The 17,976-nt window shown below is 36.8% G+C and overlaps 1 protein-coding gene across 3 annotated transcripts; it reads right to left on the reverse strand.

The window, feature by feature from the left end:
* Positions 1–567: 567 nt before the first annotated feature.
* Positions 568–17,908, reverse strand: LOC135848482 (zinc finger protein 271-like). 3 transcript variants are annotated; one of them, XM_065368394.1, is made up of 9 exons: positions 17,569–17,908; positions 16,865–16,970; positions 16,634–16,771; positions 16,384–16,554; positions 16,217–16,315; positions 16,020–16,121; positions 15,657–15,901; positions 11,655–12,177; positions 568–6,254 (listed from the first exon to the last, which is right to left on the reverse strand). In XM_065368394.1, exons 2-9 carry the CDS (start codon positions 16,922–16,924, stop codon positions 4,599–4,601), a joined length of 2,994 nt encoding a protein of 997 aa, XP_065224466.1. In that variant the 5' UTR covers positions 16,925–16,970; positions 17,569–17,908; the 3' UTR covers positions 568–4,598. The 3 variants fall into 3 exon arrangements, with proteins under 3 accessions (XP_065224466.1, XP_065224467.1, XP_065224468.1); XM_065368395.1 differs by lacking the exon at positions 17,569–17,908 and adding an exon at positions 17,126–17,344; XM_065368396.1 differs by lacking the exons at positions 16,020–16,121; positions 16,217–16,315.
* Between the last annotated feature and the right edge of the window lie 68 nt (positions 17,909–17,976).

Here is a 17,976-nt window from a genome sequence, read left to right on the forward strand (position 1 = left end):
CAAGAACTCAAATTGACGGAATTCAGCAAAAATTCAGGCGAAAAAAAAATCATCAAAATTCACAACAAAACCATGGGGAAAAAATCACGAAAATTCAAGATATAAAAATCAATAAAAACAGGAGAAAATCCACTAAAACCAGCGAGAAATTCAAAAATAATAAGCAATACTTGTCGAAATTGGAAATAACGAAAAACCTAAAAAAAATTCAATAGAAAAATCATCAAATTTGGAAAAATGAAATTCGTAACGCTGAAAAAGCAGTGCAGCCATTTTAATAAGACCAATTATTTTTTTCAAGAATTTATGATTTTAAAAAAAAGGAAATTTATGAAATAACTTGGAAAAAGTAACTTTTAGTAACCAAAATTTTACAAAAAGTAACCAGAAGTTACTATTAGTAACTTGAAAAGTAACCGAGTACAACTCCTGTATAGTTGATAACAAGCACTGCAAGTCCGGTCTCATCTTCGTTCCATAAAAATCACTCCCCTTCTCTTTCAAAAAAAAAAACTCACATCAGCCCTTCGAAAATTCACTCCTCGATCAAAATAAAAACCAGCCACGTAAGACTATAAAATTTATTTACATTAATTTTTTAAAAGTAATCCGAACTCTATCCGTATTATACTTGTATTTACCTACTATTAAAATTCAAAGGGAACAAGGGGACTGGGGGATGGTGGGGTTGGGGGGATATAAATAAGAAAGGCGGTACAGGGACGGGGACACAGGGACAGGGGGCGGGTCAATAGAAGAATAATCAACGTGTTAAAATTATTATAAATTGTAAATCAATCATTATTCATTAATTCTTGGTAAATAAACTTTTGTAGAAGCACTTCCCGCTGTGATAATATAACATTTTTTTTGTTTTAATTTATAATACAATCAATATTATACACAATTCCATTATATGTACTCGTATGTATAAACTTACATAAGGCGTTGTTAGACGATTCTTTTTTTTAAAGTCTTCCACAGCGTAAAACCCCAACAACGAGCTCGTTAATTACTCAGAAGACCATCATCACAATAAAATACATAGTAACTCAAGCAGCAACAACAACATTCTCAAAACACCTAATTACCTCCTCTCGCTCATACGATAATTCCATTCACAAAAAATATTTTCATGAACACTTATAATACCACAAAAAGAAATAAGGAACACCTACCTATATTCCAAAAAAAAATAAATTTAATAAACATTACGCGACCGAGTAAAAATAGTAAGTGACGGGCAAGGAAAAAATAAAACGGATAAGGGATAAGAAAAAAAAAAGGAAAAAAATACGAAATGAAAAATGAATAATATTTACACACGAATATATAAAATACACCTTTTCTCCAATATATAAATTTTTTTCTTCAAATTTGTAATTTACACGATAACCCTGGTTCAAAACATCATCATTTTAAAGACCAATTTCTTTCTATTAATTATTTTTCCCGTTCGATATTACGATATTATTAATTGACCACGTGAAGAATGAAAATAACGTCACCCTTATAACCGACGACTTCGAAAAATATCTTCGTTTTTATCACAACTATATAGGTATAGGTATACGAAATTATCAAATCGTTACAAAATGTACCAAAAAAAATAAATTAATAAAGAATAATTAATTCTAATAGGTAATAGGTAATATTGGTAGGGGTCAATAGTGAAGAAAAAGATTCGAATAGTTAAAGCATTAAAATTCATCCGTTAATTATTTACAATATGTGGTAAAATTGAGAAAAAGGGAGACGCAGAGGGAAGGGGGTTGATAAATGATGATCAAAGGAGCAGGACGGCAGGAGAGGAAGATGGAATTCATCTCGTTGAATTTTTTCGCACGACTTTACTACGGGAAAATGAATCATTCGCAAAATCCGTTCAATTTTCAGGAATTAATCAAACTCAACACATACCAAAACTGAACCAAAAAGTACTGAAAACATAGCTGGAATAAACTTTCTAGTCAAACGACTCGTTTTCAATATGAATCATTCATGAACGACTCACTTTCAATATGAATCGTTCGCGAACGACTCATCTTCAGTATGAATCGTTCGCAAACGACTCGCTTTCAATTCGAATCGTTCGCGAACGACTCATTTTCTAATTGAATCGTTCGCGAACGACTCACTTTCAATATGAATCGTTCCCGAATGACTCATCTTCAATATGAATCGTTCGCGAACGACTCGCTTTCAATTCGAATCGTTCGCGAACGACTCATTTTCTATTTGAATCGTTCGCGAACGACTCACTTTCTATTTGAATCATTCGCGAACGACTCACTTTCCACATGAATCGTTCGCGAACGACCCATCTTCAATTTGAATCGTTCGTGAACGACTATGAATCATTCGCGAACGACTCATTTTCAATTTTGATTTTTGATTCGTTCATTTTCAATTTGAGTCGTTCGCAAACGATTCATCAGAGACTCGAATATTTCACTCTCGATTCATTTCGATCACTTGGATCGTTCGCGAACGACTCACTTTCCACAAGAATCGTTCGCGAATGACTCACTTTCCACATGAATCGTTCGCGAATGACTCACTTTCCACATGAATCGTTTGCGAACGACTCATCTTTAATTTGAATCGTTCGTGAACGACTCTATGAATCATTCGCGAACGACTCATTTTCAATTTTGATTCGTTCATTTTCAATTTGAGTCGTTCGCAAACGATTCATCAAAGACTCGAATATTTCACTCTCGATTCATTTTGATCACTTGGATCGTTCGCGAACGATTCAGCAACATTAATTAATAATTTGAGTTTGAGAAAAAACAAAAAACTAATTCACATAATCTAATCGTTCACGAACGAATCATTCCCTCGAGATAAAACTCATTCAGTCACTTTCGACAGTTTCAACAACACATCATCACTCCTTCCCCTCTCCTCGCGCTAACAAGTCGACAGGATGGAATTTCGCATTCTTCTTCAAATCTTTTTTCACAATACACTCCAATTTACAAAAATATTGTAACCAAGGCTCGTAATTTTTCTTATCCTTTATCCCTTTCTTTTTCTATCCTTCCAATCGTTCACTCAATTCACCAAATCCATACTCCCCAAGAAGAAAAAATTCTCCATTTTTTAAACTTCAAAAATCTCTTGCTACATTATAGGACGAAAACAAACTAGGGTGAACATTCCGGGAGGTGGGACCCTTCATCGAAATATAAAACAAACAAAAAAAAAAAGAGGAAAAAAATATACATCCTTAAAACGATACAAAAAAAAAAAGTAAAATCGAAAAAATGATAAAAACAGATTACAATATACACGTATTTGGTCCTCTATCAGTTGAAAATTCATTCAAATAGAAATATATAAGAGAAGAAACGAACGATACAATAAAACAAACGAAATCGATAATACCGATACATAATATAGTATAAGAAAAATATGTATATATAGTGCAAAATTAAAACACGCGCGTTACACCTCGAAAAACATTCCGAAATTGGAAATTAAAAAAAAGACACTACTAACCATACCTAATAAAGAAGTTATTTCAATAAATCAAAAGACAAAAAAAAGGCGGGAAAATCCATAACATTGAAAAAAAAAACGACCAGTGAAAGACATCCTTTCCCTCCTCTTCCTCTCTCTCTCTCTCCAGTCGTAAAAATACCATTACCTTTTTCCAAATACATACATACATAAAACAATAATATGTACTATTCGGATCGTGCAAATCATTATGGTTTGGAACGAACGACTGATTTGCACAGTCCGAATTTCGTATTCTTATGGTGATAAAAACGGAGTGGTAGGTAAAATAATGATAAGACGTAGCAATGATTATTCTTCTGACGTAGCAGTAGTACATAATAATAGTAGTAGTAGAAATTAGTAGTACGCAAATACAATAGGTACATATACACCTTAGGAGAAGAAAAAAAAAACAAGACAAAAGAAAAAAGAAGAAAAAAACTAACACAATTATATAAAAAAAAAAAATACAGAATACCGCGTACTACTCGAATCAGGAAGATTGGTAAACGAGGCACCATATAGCAGGGAGTAAAACTCAAATCACACACAAATCAACGATTACTAACTCGATGGAAATACCTCTGAGAGGTAATCCCACACACAATTGGATTCTATATTGGAAACAGTATTTATGGTCCTCCGAGCCGGACTATACTCCCAGGTTAGTTTTCGTGCATCTCCCTCCAGCAGGCTATATGTGGGGGGGGAGGAGAGTCAGGTACATAGGGCTAACAAAATAAAGTACTCGATGGTCCTCCGGGCCGGATTTTACTCCACACACTCAAACCAACGATTACTAACGCGCTGGAAATACCTCGTGGGTAAACCCACACACATTTGGACCGGTTCTGTAGACAGTACTTATGGTCCTCCGGGCCGGACAATACTTCCACGCTGGTTTTCGAGCATCTCCCTTCAACAGGCTATACACGCAGATGGGGGGAGAGTCAGGTACATAAAGCTAACAAAAACGTGTACTCGATGGTCCTCCGGGCCGGATTACACTCCGTGACGAAGTAAACATAAGAGGAGGAGAACGGCGGCGGCGGCGAGAGAGAAAGCTCACGATGGCATCTCTGTGTTCATCAATACGTCGCCAAGACGGTATTCGGTACAGGCACGATCAAAGCTAACGGATTCGGATTCGAAGTATGATGTATGTTGGCGGCGTTCGGTTGAGCTACCTGCGGTATTTGGGCGGCTGCTGCTGCGGCGGCGATAGCTTGCGCTTGCGAGGTACTGGGCGTAACTCCGGCGGCGCCTAAGATGGCCGGATTGGTATGCGGTATCGCGTTAGGCGGCATCAACGGCGGCACCACCATGTTGTGATTTTTACGTATATGCTTCAGCATGTTGGATCGTTCGACGAAGCACTTGTTGCACTGCGGGCAGGCGTGCGGACGTTCGTTCGAATGGCTACGCCGGTGCGACACCAGGTGACCCTTGCAGGTGAAATCTTTCGGGCAGATGTCGCACTTGAACGGACGCTCGGCCGGTATACCTTTCTGATGGCTGCGCTGATGGAACAGCAGGTTACCCTTGAGCGGGAACGATTTGCCGCATTCGGTGCAGGCGAACGGTCGTTCGCCGGTGTGCGAGCGCATATGGTTGACCAGGTGCTCTTTGCGGGTGAACGGTTTCGAGCAGACGGTACAGTTGTGCTCGGTTTCGCCGGTATGCTGACGCAGATGGTTGGTCAGGTGCTCTTTGCGGGTGAAGGTTTTGTTGCAGAAGTCGCAACGATGCGGCGACTCGCCCGTATGGATGCGGATATGGTTGGTCAGGTGCTCTTTGCGCATGAAACCCTTGGAGCAGTAGTGACAGCGGTGCGGCGTTTCGCCCGTATGCTGGCGAATGTGATTGGTAAGGTGCTCTTTGCGGGTGAACGATTTCGGGCAGTAGGTGCACTTGTGCGGCGATTCGCCGGTATGCTGGCGAACGTGATTCACCAGGTGATCCTTGCGGGTGAACGCTTTCGGGCAGAATTGACACTGGAACGGCGTCTCGCCGGTATGCTGGCGAATGTGGTTCACCAAGTGCTCCTTGCGGGTGAACGATTTTGTACAGTAGGTGCAACGATGCGGCGACTCGCCGGTATGCTGACGAACGTGGTTCAGCAGATGCTCCTTACGGGTGAAGGTTTTCGAGCAGAAGTCGCATCGATGCGGCGTCTCGCCCGTGTGCCACATGATGTGATTGGTAAAGTGCTCCTTGCGGGTGAACGATTTGCCGCAGATTTCGCACTTGAACGGCGTATCGTTGGTGTGCGAACGCAGATGGTTGGCCAGATGCTCTTTGCGCGTGTACTTCTTGCCGCAGATGCGACACGTGTGCGGCGTTTCGCCGGTATGCCACATCACGTGATTCACGAAGTGCTCTTTGCGGGTGAACGATTTCTTGCAGATGTCGCAGCGATGCGGCGTTTCGCCGGTGTGCTTGCGCACGTGGTTCACCATGTGCTCTTTGCGCGTGAAGAACTTGTGACAGTACTGGCAACGGTACGGAGTGTCGCCCGTATGGCAACGTATGTGATTCTCGAGGTGCTCTTTGCGCGCGAAACACTTCGCACAGGTCGGACACGCGTACGGTTTATCGGTGGCGTGCCGCTTCACGTGACGTTCCAGGCTCTCGTCGTTGGCGAACACGTGGAAGCATATGGTACACGTGTACATGCTGCCGCCTAGGTGGCATTTTCCGTGGCTCAACAGGTCGTCGTTGCATTCGAATGATTTACCGCACACCTGCGTCAGATCAAGAACATATCGGTTTTCATTAATCATAGAGCGATTAGAACGTGATGTCAGACCGAAGTCAAAAACCAGCAATGTGAATTGAGTAAGCAAAAAGCAGTGAAAAAGTTGGCTCAAGCGAAGAAAAATCGGCGCAATGCAAGAAAACACATATCAACAAAACTAAAAACATCAAAAAGGAGCTTTTTGAGACAGTCAGGACTTTTCATGGCAGTGTAGAAAGAAAACAACGATTTTTCGAACATTTAAGGTAAAAACGGATAATTCAAACCATTTTGGCTGAAAATGAGACTTTTTTGTCAATTTTGACGAACAACGACATTTTAATGTCAATTTAGAGACAATGGAAATTTTCAGACAATTAGGGGGGGAATTAGGTTTTTGGGTGTTGTGGCAAAAAAGCAGTACTTTTTCAGACATTTAAGCAAAAATTACTTGTCAAAAAGTATGACTTTCTTAAAACACTGACCTAAACATGGGACTTTTTTCGACAATTTTGCCAAAAAGCAGAACTTTTCAACTAAGTATTTTGCCAAAAAAAATGAAGTAGAATTTTGTTTTTATATTTTCGTCAAAAAAATAATTTTTTTTCTCGACATAAAAGAAAATTACATATTTTTACCAACTTTGGCAATTTTAGAGAAAAAGAAAATTTCCAGACACCTGCAAAAAAACAAGAATTCCTCGAAAATTATGGCAAAAGTAGAAACTTTTTTTGACAATTTTGACGAAAAATGCGACTTCTGGATAATTTTGACGTAAAAACACAATCTTTTTCAGCAACTTCGCTAAAAAAAAAAAAATTTTCAACAATTTCGGCAAAATATGGATTTTTTTCAGACAATTTCGAAAAGACAGGTTTTAATTTCTTTTAGACAATTATGGCAAAAACATAAAACCTTCGACAGGGTGTCTACCAAAATTTAATTTTCAAAAATAGCGACTTTTCGCGACTTTTAGCAACTTTTTTTCGCGACTTTTAGCGACTTTTTTTCAGTTGAAAGTACCTCCCCCCCCCAAAAAAAAAATTTCCAACGAAAAAAATGTTTTTTTTACCAATTGCCATCAACTAAAAATAAGAAAAGTTTTTAAAATTTGAAGTTTGGACAATTTATAGCGACTTTTTGGTATTTTTGGCGAAAATCGCGACCTTTTCGCGACTTTAGCGCCCTATTTTCAAAATCGCGACTTTTCGCGACTTTTAACGCTATAGCGACCTGGTAGACACCCTGTTCGAGACAGCTTTTTGGGAAAAATAACATTTTTATTCAACAATTCTAAAAAAAACAGCATTTTTTAGACAGCCAACAAGTGAACCTCCTGAGATGTCACACTCAGATTTGAACGAGACCGCGATTTTTGGAAAGAGCTTAGTCCAAGACCCCCAAAACCAAATTTTCAGCTGCCCAAGTTCATTTTTCGATTTTTGGCGAATTTTTGAAAATTCAAAATTGACTAATTTTTTTGGATACAAATTATGTATAACACTTTCAGACATCCAAGGAAGATAGAAAATCATTTCAATAAATTTGATCGATTAAATAATATTGTCATCATATCAGGCGACTAATTAACAAACGAAAAAACTGAAATAATGAATAGTGCACATCGTCAGACATCCAAGGAAGTAAAAACATCATGATTATCGTCATGTTACATAACTTCGTCATCATTCTGTGCATGGTATTGGTTTTATTGAGGAATAAATTATTATTAACAGGCACTCGAAAAGTGCCCAAGAAATGGAATTTGGCTTGAAAGTAATTAAAAACTCCCCCCCCCCAAAAAGTGCAGCTCGAAAACTTCAGATGGCTTTTGAAGATCGTATTCTGGATTTTCTCAGCTGCACAATCGGCAGAAATGAGTGATGGGGGAGGGGGGGTAATGTTTTAGAATGACTAGGCCCAAGAATGTTTGACAATAGGGGGGCTGGCGTTCCTTGGGAGTGAGTTTTGGGAAAATGGAGCCCAAAAATTCCAATTTCGACTAAAAATAAACTGGGACCGCGATTTTTGGAAAGAACATAGTCTAAAACCCCCAAAACCAGATTTTCAGCTGCCCAAGTTCATTTTTCGATTTTTGGCGAATTTCTGAAAATTAAAAATTGACTGTTTTTGGCGATTTATGCTTTTTTTTAAAAAAAGTACGTACTTGATCAACAAAAATGGTCAAAATAAGTCCCAAAACTAATATCAATTACCCAAATCCAAATTTCACCATTTCCAGCCATTCTGGAGCTTCCAGCGCGATTTTTCAATTTCTCCAGAATTTTGAATTTGCTCCAGAAGGCGTGAATATGCAGTTGGGCAGCTGAAAATCGAGTTGTGTATTATACTCGACCTGTTTAACAAGTTTATCTACACTTGAGCCGATTTTGGGAGTGACACCTCAAGAATGGTTTTTTGACCAGCTTTCTTCAAAATTGAAAAATCAAAAAAATCAAAAGATAATCGTTTGTGAAGAAATTTTTGAAATTTGTGCGAATCGCTGTATTTCTTCAAGAACTAACCTCCGGAGCGCAAATTCTACTGTTTCCGGCCGTTTTGGAGCCGGAGTGACACCTCAAAAAACCACTCTCGAGGTGTCCCTCTCAAAATCGGCTCAAATGTAGATAAACTCGTTAAACAGGTCGAGTATAATACACAACTCGATTTTTAACTGCCCAACTGCATATTCACGCCATGCTGGAGCACATTCAAAATTCTGGAGAAATTGAAAAATCGCGCTGGAGGCTCCAGAATGGCTGGAAATGGTAAAATTTTGACTATTTTTACTGATCAAGTACGTACTTTTTTTGAAAAAGCATAAATCGCCAAAAACAGTCAATTTTAAATTTTCAAAAATTCGCCAAAAATCGAAAAATGAACTTGGGCAGCTGAAAATTTGGTTTCGGGGGTTTTAGACTATGCTCTTTCCAAAAATCGCTGTCCCGTTCAAATCGGAGTGTGACACTTCAATGGGGTTCCCTTGTAAGATAGAAATTGATATTTTTGGGTAAGTATCTTGGCAAAGGGGGTTTTTCAGCAATTGTAGCAAAAATTGGGGCTTTCTTACAATTTTGGCAAAACAGGACTTTTTTGACAGTTTTTGAGAGAACACAAGACTTTTCAAACAGTTTGAACAAAAAATAGGACTTTTGGCATTTTTGTTAAAAAAACAAGACTTTTTCTGGCAATTTTTCTAGAAAAAAAAAATCAACTGCTTTGACAATTTGGCAACTTGGGCAAGAAATGGATTTTTTTCATCACTTTGTCAAAAATTAGTATTTTTTTCAGACGATTTCGGCAAAAAACAAAACCTTCTAGACGTCTCTGGCAAAAATAGGATTTCTATTTAACAATTCCGAAAAATCAGCGTTTTTTAGACAGCTAAGGTGACCGAAAATTAATATTTCTTAGATGTTTTGGCAAAAAAGAAAGAATTTCTCAAAAATTGTTGCAATTATCGAGACTTTCAATCAATTTTAGCAAACAAAGACTTTTCTTGACAATTTTTGAAATAACTAAAGACTTTTTAAACACTTTGAGCATAGAACAGACCTTTTGACGATTTTGTTGAAAACCCAAGATTTTTTTTCCGGCAATTTTGCTAAAAAATAAATTTTTTTGACAATTTAACCAAGAAACAGGTTTTATGTCATTTTTTGTCAAAAATCCGAATCTTTTTCGGGCAATTTTGGCAAAAAAAAAACACAAAACCTTATAGACATCTTTGGCAAAAATAGGATTTTTATTCAGAAATTTTGAAAAAAAAAACAAAAAAAAAATAGCACTTTTCAGACAGCTAGAGCCTTTTTAATGGTTATTACATCATTTTAACATGTTTTCAACACCTTTTTTATCCATTTCAAAAATTCCTTACCGTACATTATTTTATATCAATTTGCAAAAAATTTTGATATTTTTTTGAGTTTTTTTTTTGGCACTATTTCGACACAATTTCAACGTTCACTTTTGAATTTTCGGTAATTTTCTTATAAAATGCACTACTTTCTGATAATGTTTGGACTTGGAGATTTTAATGTGTTTTCATCATAACATTATAATACGTTTCCAACAATTTTTCGTGCACTTTTGGCATATTTCACTAAATCAATGCTTGATCCGAGTCTTTGAGTCATTTCAACGTAATTTCATACTTTTTTGCTATATTTTGTCAAATTTCAACGCAAATTCTTCTCTTCTAGTAACTTTTAGTATTCCTTTTTTACAAATTTTCACAAGTTTGGTAAAATTTCACAACGATTTCATCAAATTCTGATGATTCATTTATTTATTTAAATATTTTTTCCAAGTGTTTCAAGCATTTTTTCGCAGGATTTTCGCCGAATTTTGTTCAATTCAACCGCAATTTTATAACTTTTTGATGATTTATAGTGATTTCAATGTTTTATTCATGTTTTAAAGCCATTTTGTCAAATATCAATACGAGACTCTTTTTCTGGCGTTTCTAAATAATTTTCACCCAGCTTCGTCGAATTTCACTCCTATTTCATCATTATTTTTCTGGTGATTCAATTTTTTTAAACCAAGTTTTAATATCATTTTAAGATGTTTTTACACTTTTTCATGAACTTCTGATCAAATTTTGAACAATGTAACTGAAATCGCATTGCTTTTAAGTATTTTTTTTCTGAGTTTTTGAATCATTATTCAATGTTTTATACAATTTTCACCACGTTTGGTCAAATTTTACATCAACTTGACTGGTAAGTTTCTGGTAACGTGTTTTCAATATTATTTCGTACAATTTTTCTCAAGTTATCGATGATTTACAGTATTTTAAATGCTTTTAGATGTAATTAGAAAAGGTTTCAACCATCTTTCATAAAACTGGACTTCAGGATCAAACAATCAACTCCCCAGAAAACTTACATTTCAATACCCATTACCCATATTGCATTTCTTTTGAAATTTCGAGCTTCAAACTCTTCTACGGAGAGGTTAAATTTCGATTTATAGATCAAGTAGTTTTCAGAATCGAAACAGGCGTCTTGGAAAACCTAAATTTCTATATCCATATTACATTTTCAAAATCTTGACTCTCGAGCATATTGTGCCTTGTGCCTACAATCTCCGGACTTTGGGGGTGGGGGTGAGAAGGGAGCTAATTCTCGATTTCTGATTCAGACTGATCTCGGGAATGAATAGAATACAGTGTCCTCAATAACCAACAATTTGATACCCTTTATTGCAATTTTCAAAATTCTGGGCATCAAGTTTCTCTCAACGATGTTCAATTTCCATTTCGGGGTCAAACGAGTTTCAAAGTAGGTGGGAACTTTCAATTACGCTCAAATTTTTCTACACACGATCAACCCACCCACTCGGGCAAGAGTAGAGTACGCAATGAAGCAAACAACAAAGGAGAAAAAAAACCGAACAAACGTACCTGACACGTGAACGGTTTCTTCTCAGCGTGATACCTTCTGTGGACGATCATCTGGTACCGGAATGGGAATATCTTGCCGCATATATCGCACGTATGCGTACCGGTCGGCACGATGACCGGAGCCGGCGACGCGGACGTCGAATTATTCGATATGCTCAAATCGGTGCTCATAACGCCGCCGGCGTTGTTCGAATCGTTGGGCAGGGTTTCGCACGACTTCACCACCATGCCGGAACTGTTGTGCAGGATGGCTACGGTAGGCGAATGTTGCTGGTTTTGGTCGCCGCCGTTCGTAGACATGTCCGAAGCGTTAGTCGGTTGCAGTTTGCCGAATACTTCGTGATAGGCGAGCAGCTGATTCAGGTCTTCGACGTTCACCTTGTACATGGACGGCATACTCGGCACTACTTCGACGCCGAGCGTTTTGTTGGCCGTTTCGTCGCCGGCGTGCGAGCTCACTTTGAGTACTTGGCCGTCTATGGTGCGTACGTCCATTAGGTGTTCTGGTTTCACGTCTTGGATACTGAAAATTACAACGAGAGAAGAAATTAGAAAATCGTACGTACGTCGATACGAGGTCCAGATCGTTTTTGGGTATTCGTAAATTGACCTTTTTTTTTTCAAAAACAATCTTTCGAAGTTCAAATACAAATTACAAAGCTATGTCTAGTTCGAATAACAGATAAGGATAACTGAAGACCAATGACAAGATTTTCAATTTCTAGTACATTGTCAGCTCTTGATCCCAACTGCTTTAAAAGAACTTTTTCAATAATTTAAAGACAGCTGCAAAAAATACTTGAATTTTCCACCAAAAAAAAAATAATTTCAACGAACCGAAAATTGACCATGTTTTTGTTCGATAAATTCATTTGAACCTGATTTCCAGGAAAACCAGCTTTTGGCTTGAGGAAAAATAGAATGATCGCAGCATTACCCCCCCCCCCCCCAACATAAAAACAAGACCATTTCAACGGTTCAGCATACCTTGAGTACAAATTTTCGCTCTCCTCTCCCCCTCTTCATCTGAAAAAAAACACTCTTCAGACCAGCAAGTACCATACCCAATTCTGGCTCTTGGCAATTTTGACACAAGATTTTCCTCAAACGATGTCCAAATCAACATCGTTCAAGTTGATTATTCAAAATTCAAATTTAATATTTCAACAACTCCAAAGATGAAATTACGATACTTAAAGCTTACTTGGCAGTGTTTTTCGAATCAAAATATGTAACCAAACACACATGAAAAAATATTTAATGGGCTTTCAAAAATGTAGATGAAAATTTTTCTACAGTCATTTTTACTTCTAAAAAACACATTTCAGAAGGACATTTTCAAAACAAAAAATGATATACTGATAATCCCTCCCTCCCTCCCTCCCCCCCCCAAAAATCATATATAACCTCACCAAAATAAATATTCCAAAAACATAATTTTTCAAAAAAAAAAATATAAACATTTTTCATTGATCAATCTTGATTGAAAATGACAATTTGAAAACTGTTCTTCTATTCAAATCACCAAAAATGTTGGAAAAATCAAAAAAATGATCAAAAAATTATTAAAACATACCGTTTTAAGAAATTTTTTTTCAAAATGAAAGAGGCTTGAGTTAAGGACATTAATCCCTATTTATTTCTAAAAGGAGATTTATTTGGAGCAATTTTGAATACAGAGATGAAAACTTGTTTGAAAAAAAAGGTTTTTTGAGAGGTTTCATAAAAGAAGATAAACACAAATCGAAGATAACTGATAAGAAGTTCAGCTCAAAATTGGACCATTTTCAAAAATCCAGACAAATTTTTGAGCAATTTCCACTCATTTGGGCTTAATACATACAAATGGGGGGGGGGGGGGGTTTCTTAAAAACAGGGTTATTTAGAACAATGCCTTCATAAAGCTTGAGAAATTTCAATTTATATTCATTTACGAAGCATTATCGATAGATTTATTCAACGTTAGCGAGGATTGGAGGGGGGGGGGGGGGGGGGGGGATTCTGACACTACTTTTTTCAGACTCGGAGGAAAACCAAAAACTGCATGAATTTATTTCCTCAACAAATTCAAAGGGCTCGACTCAATTTTTTTTCCAAAAAAAAAAAAAAAAAAAAATACTTGAGTGACCAATAAAGTTTCAAAAAGTAACTATAAAAGTTACAAAACGTTGGCAAAACATTTCATGGCAAAAAAAAGTGGAAAAGCGAGACTTTTTGTCGTTTTTGACTACAAAGTAAAATTTTTTGCAATTTCTGGCAAAATAAACAAATTTTTTCAAAGTAAAAAGCGAGACGAACAATTTCAACAAAATTTCTGGAAAAAAGTCAAACTTTTGCACAATTTTTGAAAAAAAATTGAAACTTCTCGAATTTTTTGCAAAATTTTTTTTTGGCAATTTTGTTAAAAAACTAAAATTTTTGGAAATAACATTAGTGACACTTTCTGGGAATTTAGTTGAAAGACCTTCATTAATTTTGCTGAAAAACGAGAAATCACGTCATACAGCAAAATTTGACTACTTCAGCAAAAAAAAAAAAAACAGCAATTTTGGGATTTTTTTTCAACGCGAAACTTTGTGACATTTTCAAAGTGAGAAAATGAGATTTTTTGGCCATTTTTAGCAAAAAGGAGGACTTTTTGAGCAATTTTTGAAAAAAGTGCAATGGTTTGGAACTTGATGCAAATTTTGCAAAAAACGACGATTTCCAACAATCTTGCTCAAAAACAAGAATTTTTGTCAATTTTTGAAAAAAATTTTGACAAAAAGCAGCACAGTGAAAAAGAGTGAGATATAGTCAAATTTTGGCAAAAAGCAAGACTTTTTGGAAATTATAGAAACAAACATGATACTTTTCAATTTTGATGATTAAAACCGAGATTTTTGACATTTTTTGACAAAAAAGCGAGATTATTCCCACAATTTGCAGACTTCTGAAATATTTTGCAAAAAATTGACAATTTTTAGCAAGAAATTTCTAACTCATTTTAACAAAATCAAAAATTGCAAACATTAAAACAAACTACACATTTAAAAAATTCATTGGTGAAATTTTCACACCATCAATAAAATCAACAAATCGCACTTAAAAAAATCAAATCATTCAGAAATATCGATATTAGAAGTTTTCGCAAAAGTTGAACAAATATAAATTTTGAAAAAATCTTGGTTATCAAAATTGATTGCACATCAAGTTTCCAGTTTTAAATACAAAACTCCTCAAAATAATTCAGCACACAAATATCAAAATAACCAACTAAAAAAAATTCACCGAAATTAAATCACTTGCCTTCCCCTTCATCAAAAAAAAGATATAGGTACTTATTTCAAAAGTCGTAAAATTAAAAAATTGAGGTTGGATGATATCACCATATCACACTCAATTTCACGAATACCCTTCTCCAAATGACCATTTGATTGGATTAAGAGCTCGTAACAAAACACATTTGCATCAAAATAGAGGAGAGGGATAGAATTCGAGAGCATCATCAGTTGCCGAAGCTAACATTTAGCCTAACCATACAAAACACTTATCGAACTATGTAAATCACAGCACTTTTGCAATAGAAATAGACAAGTAGTAACCATTTGAAAAATTGCCAAGAAATAAAGGAACTCTCATTAAATTTAGTAAAAGTACATCTGGTTGCAGGTTAAAAGCAAAACAACAGAAAAGAAACACATTTCGTGAAATCAGTTACCCATCTGGCAATCGAATTGCATCTGTGAATCAAATTTCATAATCCAAAAAATTGAAAAAAAAATAGCCTAATGTTTGAATAATCTTGCACTTCCCAATTATTCGTTGGAATAGAAGTTCACGTCGAGGAACACTTTTCTATCCCTGTTTCTGCTCAAAAAATATCAATTAGACTCAAAATTTCCAATGGACCGTACAAGAAAAAGATATTATTCGAACTAGACTACACTCAGAAAACAATCTTCACTCGTTCAAAGAGAGAGGGAAAAAAACTCTGAACGAGTTCTCAAATCAAAATCTTACCCAGTCATCGATATAACCGGTAACCTGGTCTCGGTGGCGACGGATTTCTCTCGACTATTATGACCATCGGTACTCATACGTTCATCTTTGACCGACGTATCCATCTGCTGATCTTTACAATGCTCGTCGTTTTTACCAGCCCCGCTACCGGAACTCGCCGCGGCTAAAGCTCGATTTTGATGAACATCCTGATGCGACGACGACTGAACAGCCTGATGTTGCGATAAAGCTTGATGATGAGCCATCTGCGTGGAACAAGCAAAAAGAAAACACCCGTAGCAAAACTTATCGCAGGTAAAACCGCCGAAAAAAAAACACACCGCACACCACCGCCTCAATCGCACCACACAACGAAAAACCCACCTGTTCCTGCAATTGCTGATGTTGTTGCGCGGTCAACGAGCCGATCATTTGCTGTTGCGGCCTGGCTTCTCCGTTAACCATGGCCAGCTCGCAATGAATAGCCTATTATAATACACGAGGGGGTGTAAAAAAAAATGGATAATTCATAAATAAGAGAACGAACGGGGAAGGGGGTCAGTATACACCTTACAATGTACCTGATTAGTTTCCATGCTCTCTGTACAAGTGGCTTTATCAATTTTAGCCTTATCACCGGCGGAGTGATGCGTTGAGGCGGTCATAACCAATGGTCGATTCTACAACGAAAAAACAGTCGTGGTTTAGATTAACCGAAACGAACGGATCGCACCGGACGTATGCGTACTTGAGATTGATGCTGCGAAGCGGTCGATGATATAGCTCGGTGTTCTCCGATCAGTGTCAGCGATTCGGTAGCCGGTATAGTCGACAAGCACGGTTGAGTAGTCGAAATCGTGTTCTTGCCATCTTCGATTCGGGTCGATGTCGAAGTTGGAATCGTGTAAACGGTCGATACCTATACGAATACGAAACAAAATTATAATATTTCAACTTTCACGGTTTGGAGGAGCAGGATGTTTGGAAATACAATATACCTGAGGTATAGGTCCCGGAAATAGATTAGTCAGCACCCAATATTTCGCGATGCCGGGTATCATCGTAGCCGACGATGCGGGTATTCGTAAAGCGTCCGAGGTAGTTGGTCGATCATGTTGCATCCCCACAGCAGCCTCCTAATAACACAAATCACATATACATAAGTAACGATGAAATCGAACCAATCTTCACTTTTATGGCTTCGAAACTGCAACAACAATACGAGTTACCTGAGTCGAAGTGGAGGATGCGGATGAGGATGGAACGGTGTTATGCGCTTCATTATTCATTTCCCTCGGTTAATCTACCCATGCATTAGATGAACGGCCGCATCAGCTGTAAAATGATAACACAAAAGGCAGGGATTAAGTATCGTACTACTAAACTACCTGCAGTTCGGTTTACACCGATTTCCATAGACGAACGGAACGTTTAGGTATACATATAAACCACACTCAATTATGCAGTAGGGTAACATTTATTTTTCTGACCTTCGACAATGAAAAAAATTTATTCCCTCAATTATAAACGCAACGTAACACCGTCGTACTGTGTAAACTGAAACGAATCAAGAGACCGAACAACCGTGTCATAGATGTAATAATACGAGTAGCCTATGTAAATAAAACCACTTCTAGCAGCGAAACACTCTTGGTAATCTTCTTACGTTGACCGCCTATCGTTCAAAAATTTCAACGCCGAATATTATAAAATCGAAAATATATTCAATTTTTTCAAAATCGAAATTTACCTATAATAATAGATTAGATTCTCTATTTAAAAATAGTTACGTAGTCTTTTTTTTTCGTATTAGGGTAATGGCGGACGTCAAACACAAAGAAACCTTAATCAATGTAGCGAAGGTGTTATTATCGTAAATACAATATCAAACAAATTAACTAATTAAGAAAAGTAAAACGAATCCGAAACGTACCTCGCTCTACTATACGAGAATTTCCAAGAGGATAATTTGATGATAAAATTAAAGACGTAGCGGCAAAGCGGAGGCAGAGGCGAAATTCTCCTTATGGCGGCGTTCATTAACGTGATAGTCAGTCATAGATAAAACCAAACACACTAAAAACACGTAAAATTAACGTTCGAACGACGCGAAATTTCAATTTACTAACTATTTCGTACGCGGGTTTAATTAAATTATTCGTAATCGAATAAACTAAAGTCTAATAACTAAAAGGGTTACGTTAAATAACAAATAACTTGAAACGTAAAGTCAGCCATTTTAGTTGTTGAAAGTCATTTTGGTTATTTCTTTTATTACGGCACAGAAAAAATAACCCGGTGAGTTCTTTATCGAAAACGTGTTTCTGACAAAATCCGTATA

The sequence above is a fragment of the Planococcus citri genome, chromosome 5 (genome assembly GCF_950023065.1).
Source record: "Planococcus citri chromosome 5, ihPlaCitr1.1, whole genome shotgun sequence".
In the NCBI taxonomy this organism is placed as follows: Eukaryota; Metazoa; Arthropoda; class Insecta; order Hemiptera; family Pseudococcidae; genus Planococcus; species Planococcus citri.

What these genes read in the sequence shown, in the direction of transcription:
- LOC135848482 (XM_065368394.1), bottom strand. Translation starts at nt 16,924, where the DNA reads ATGAATAATGAAGCGCATAACACCGTTCCATCCTCATCCGCATCCTCC. An exon ending in CATCCTCCACTTCGACTCAG is followed by an intron (nt 16,772 to 16,864) that starts GTAACTCGTATT and finishes TTGTGTTATTAG; the next exon opens with GAGGCTGCTGTGGGGATGCA. An exon ending in CTTCGCAGCATCAATCTCAA is followed by an intron (nt 16,316 to 16,383) that starts GTACGCATACGT and finishes TTTTCGTTGTAG; the next exon opens with AATCGACCATTGGTTATGAC.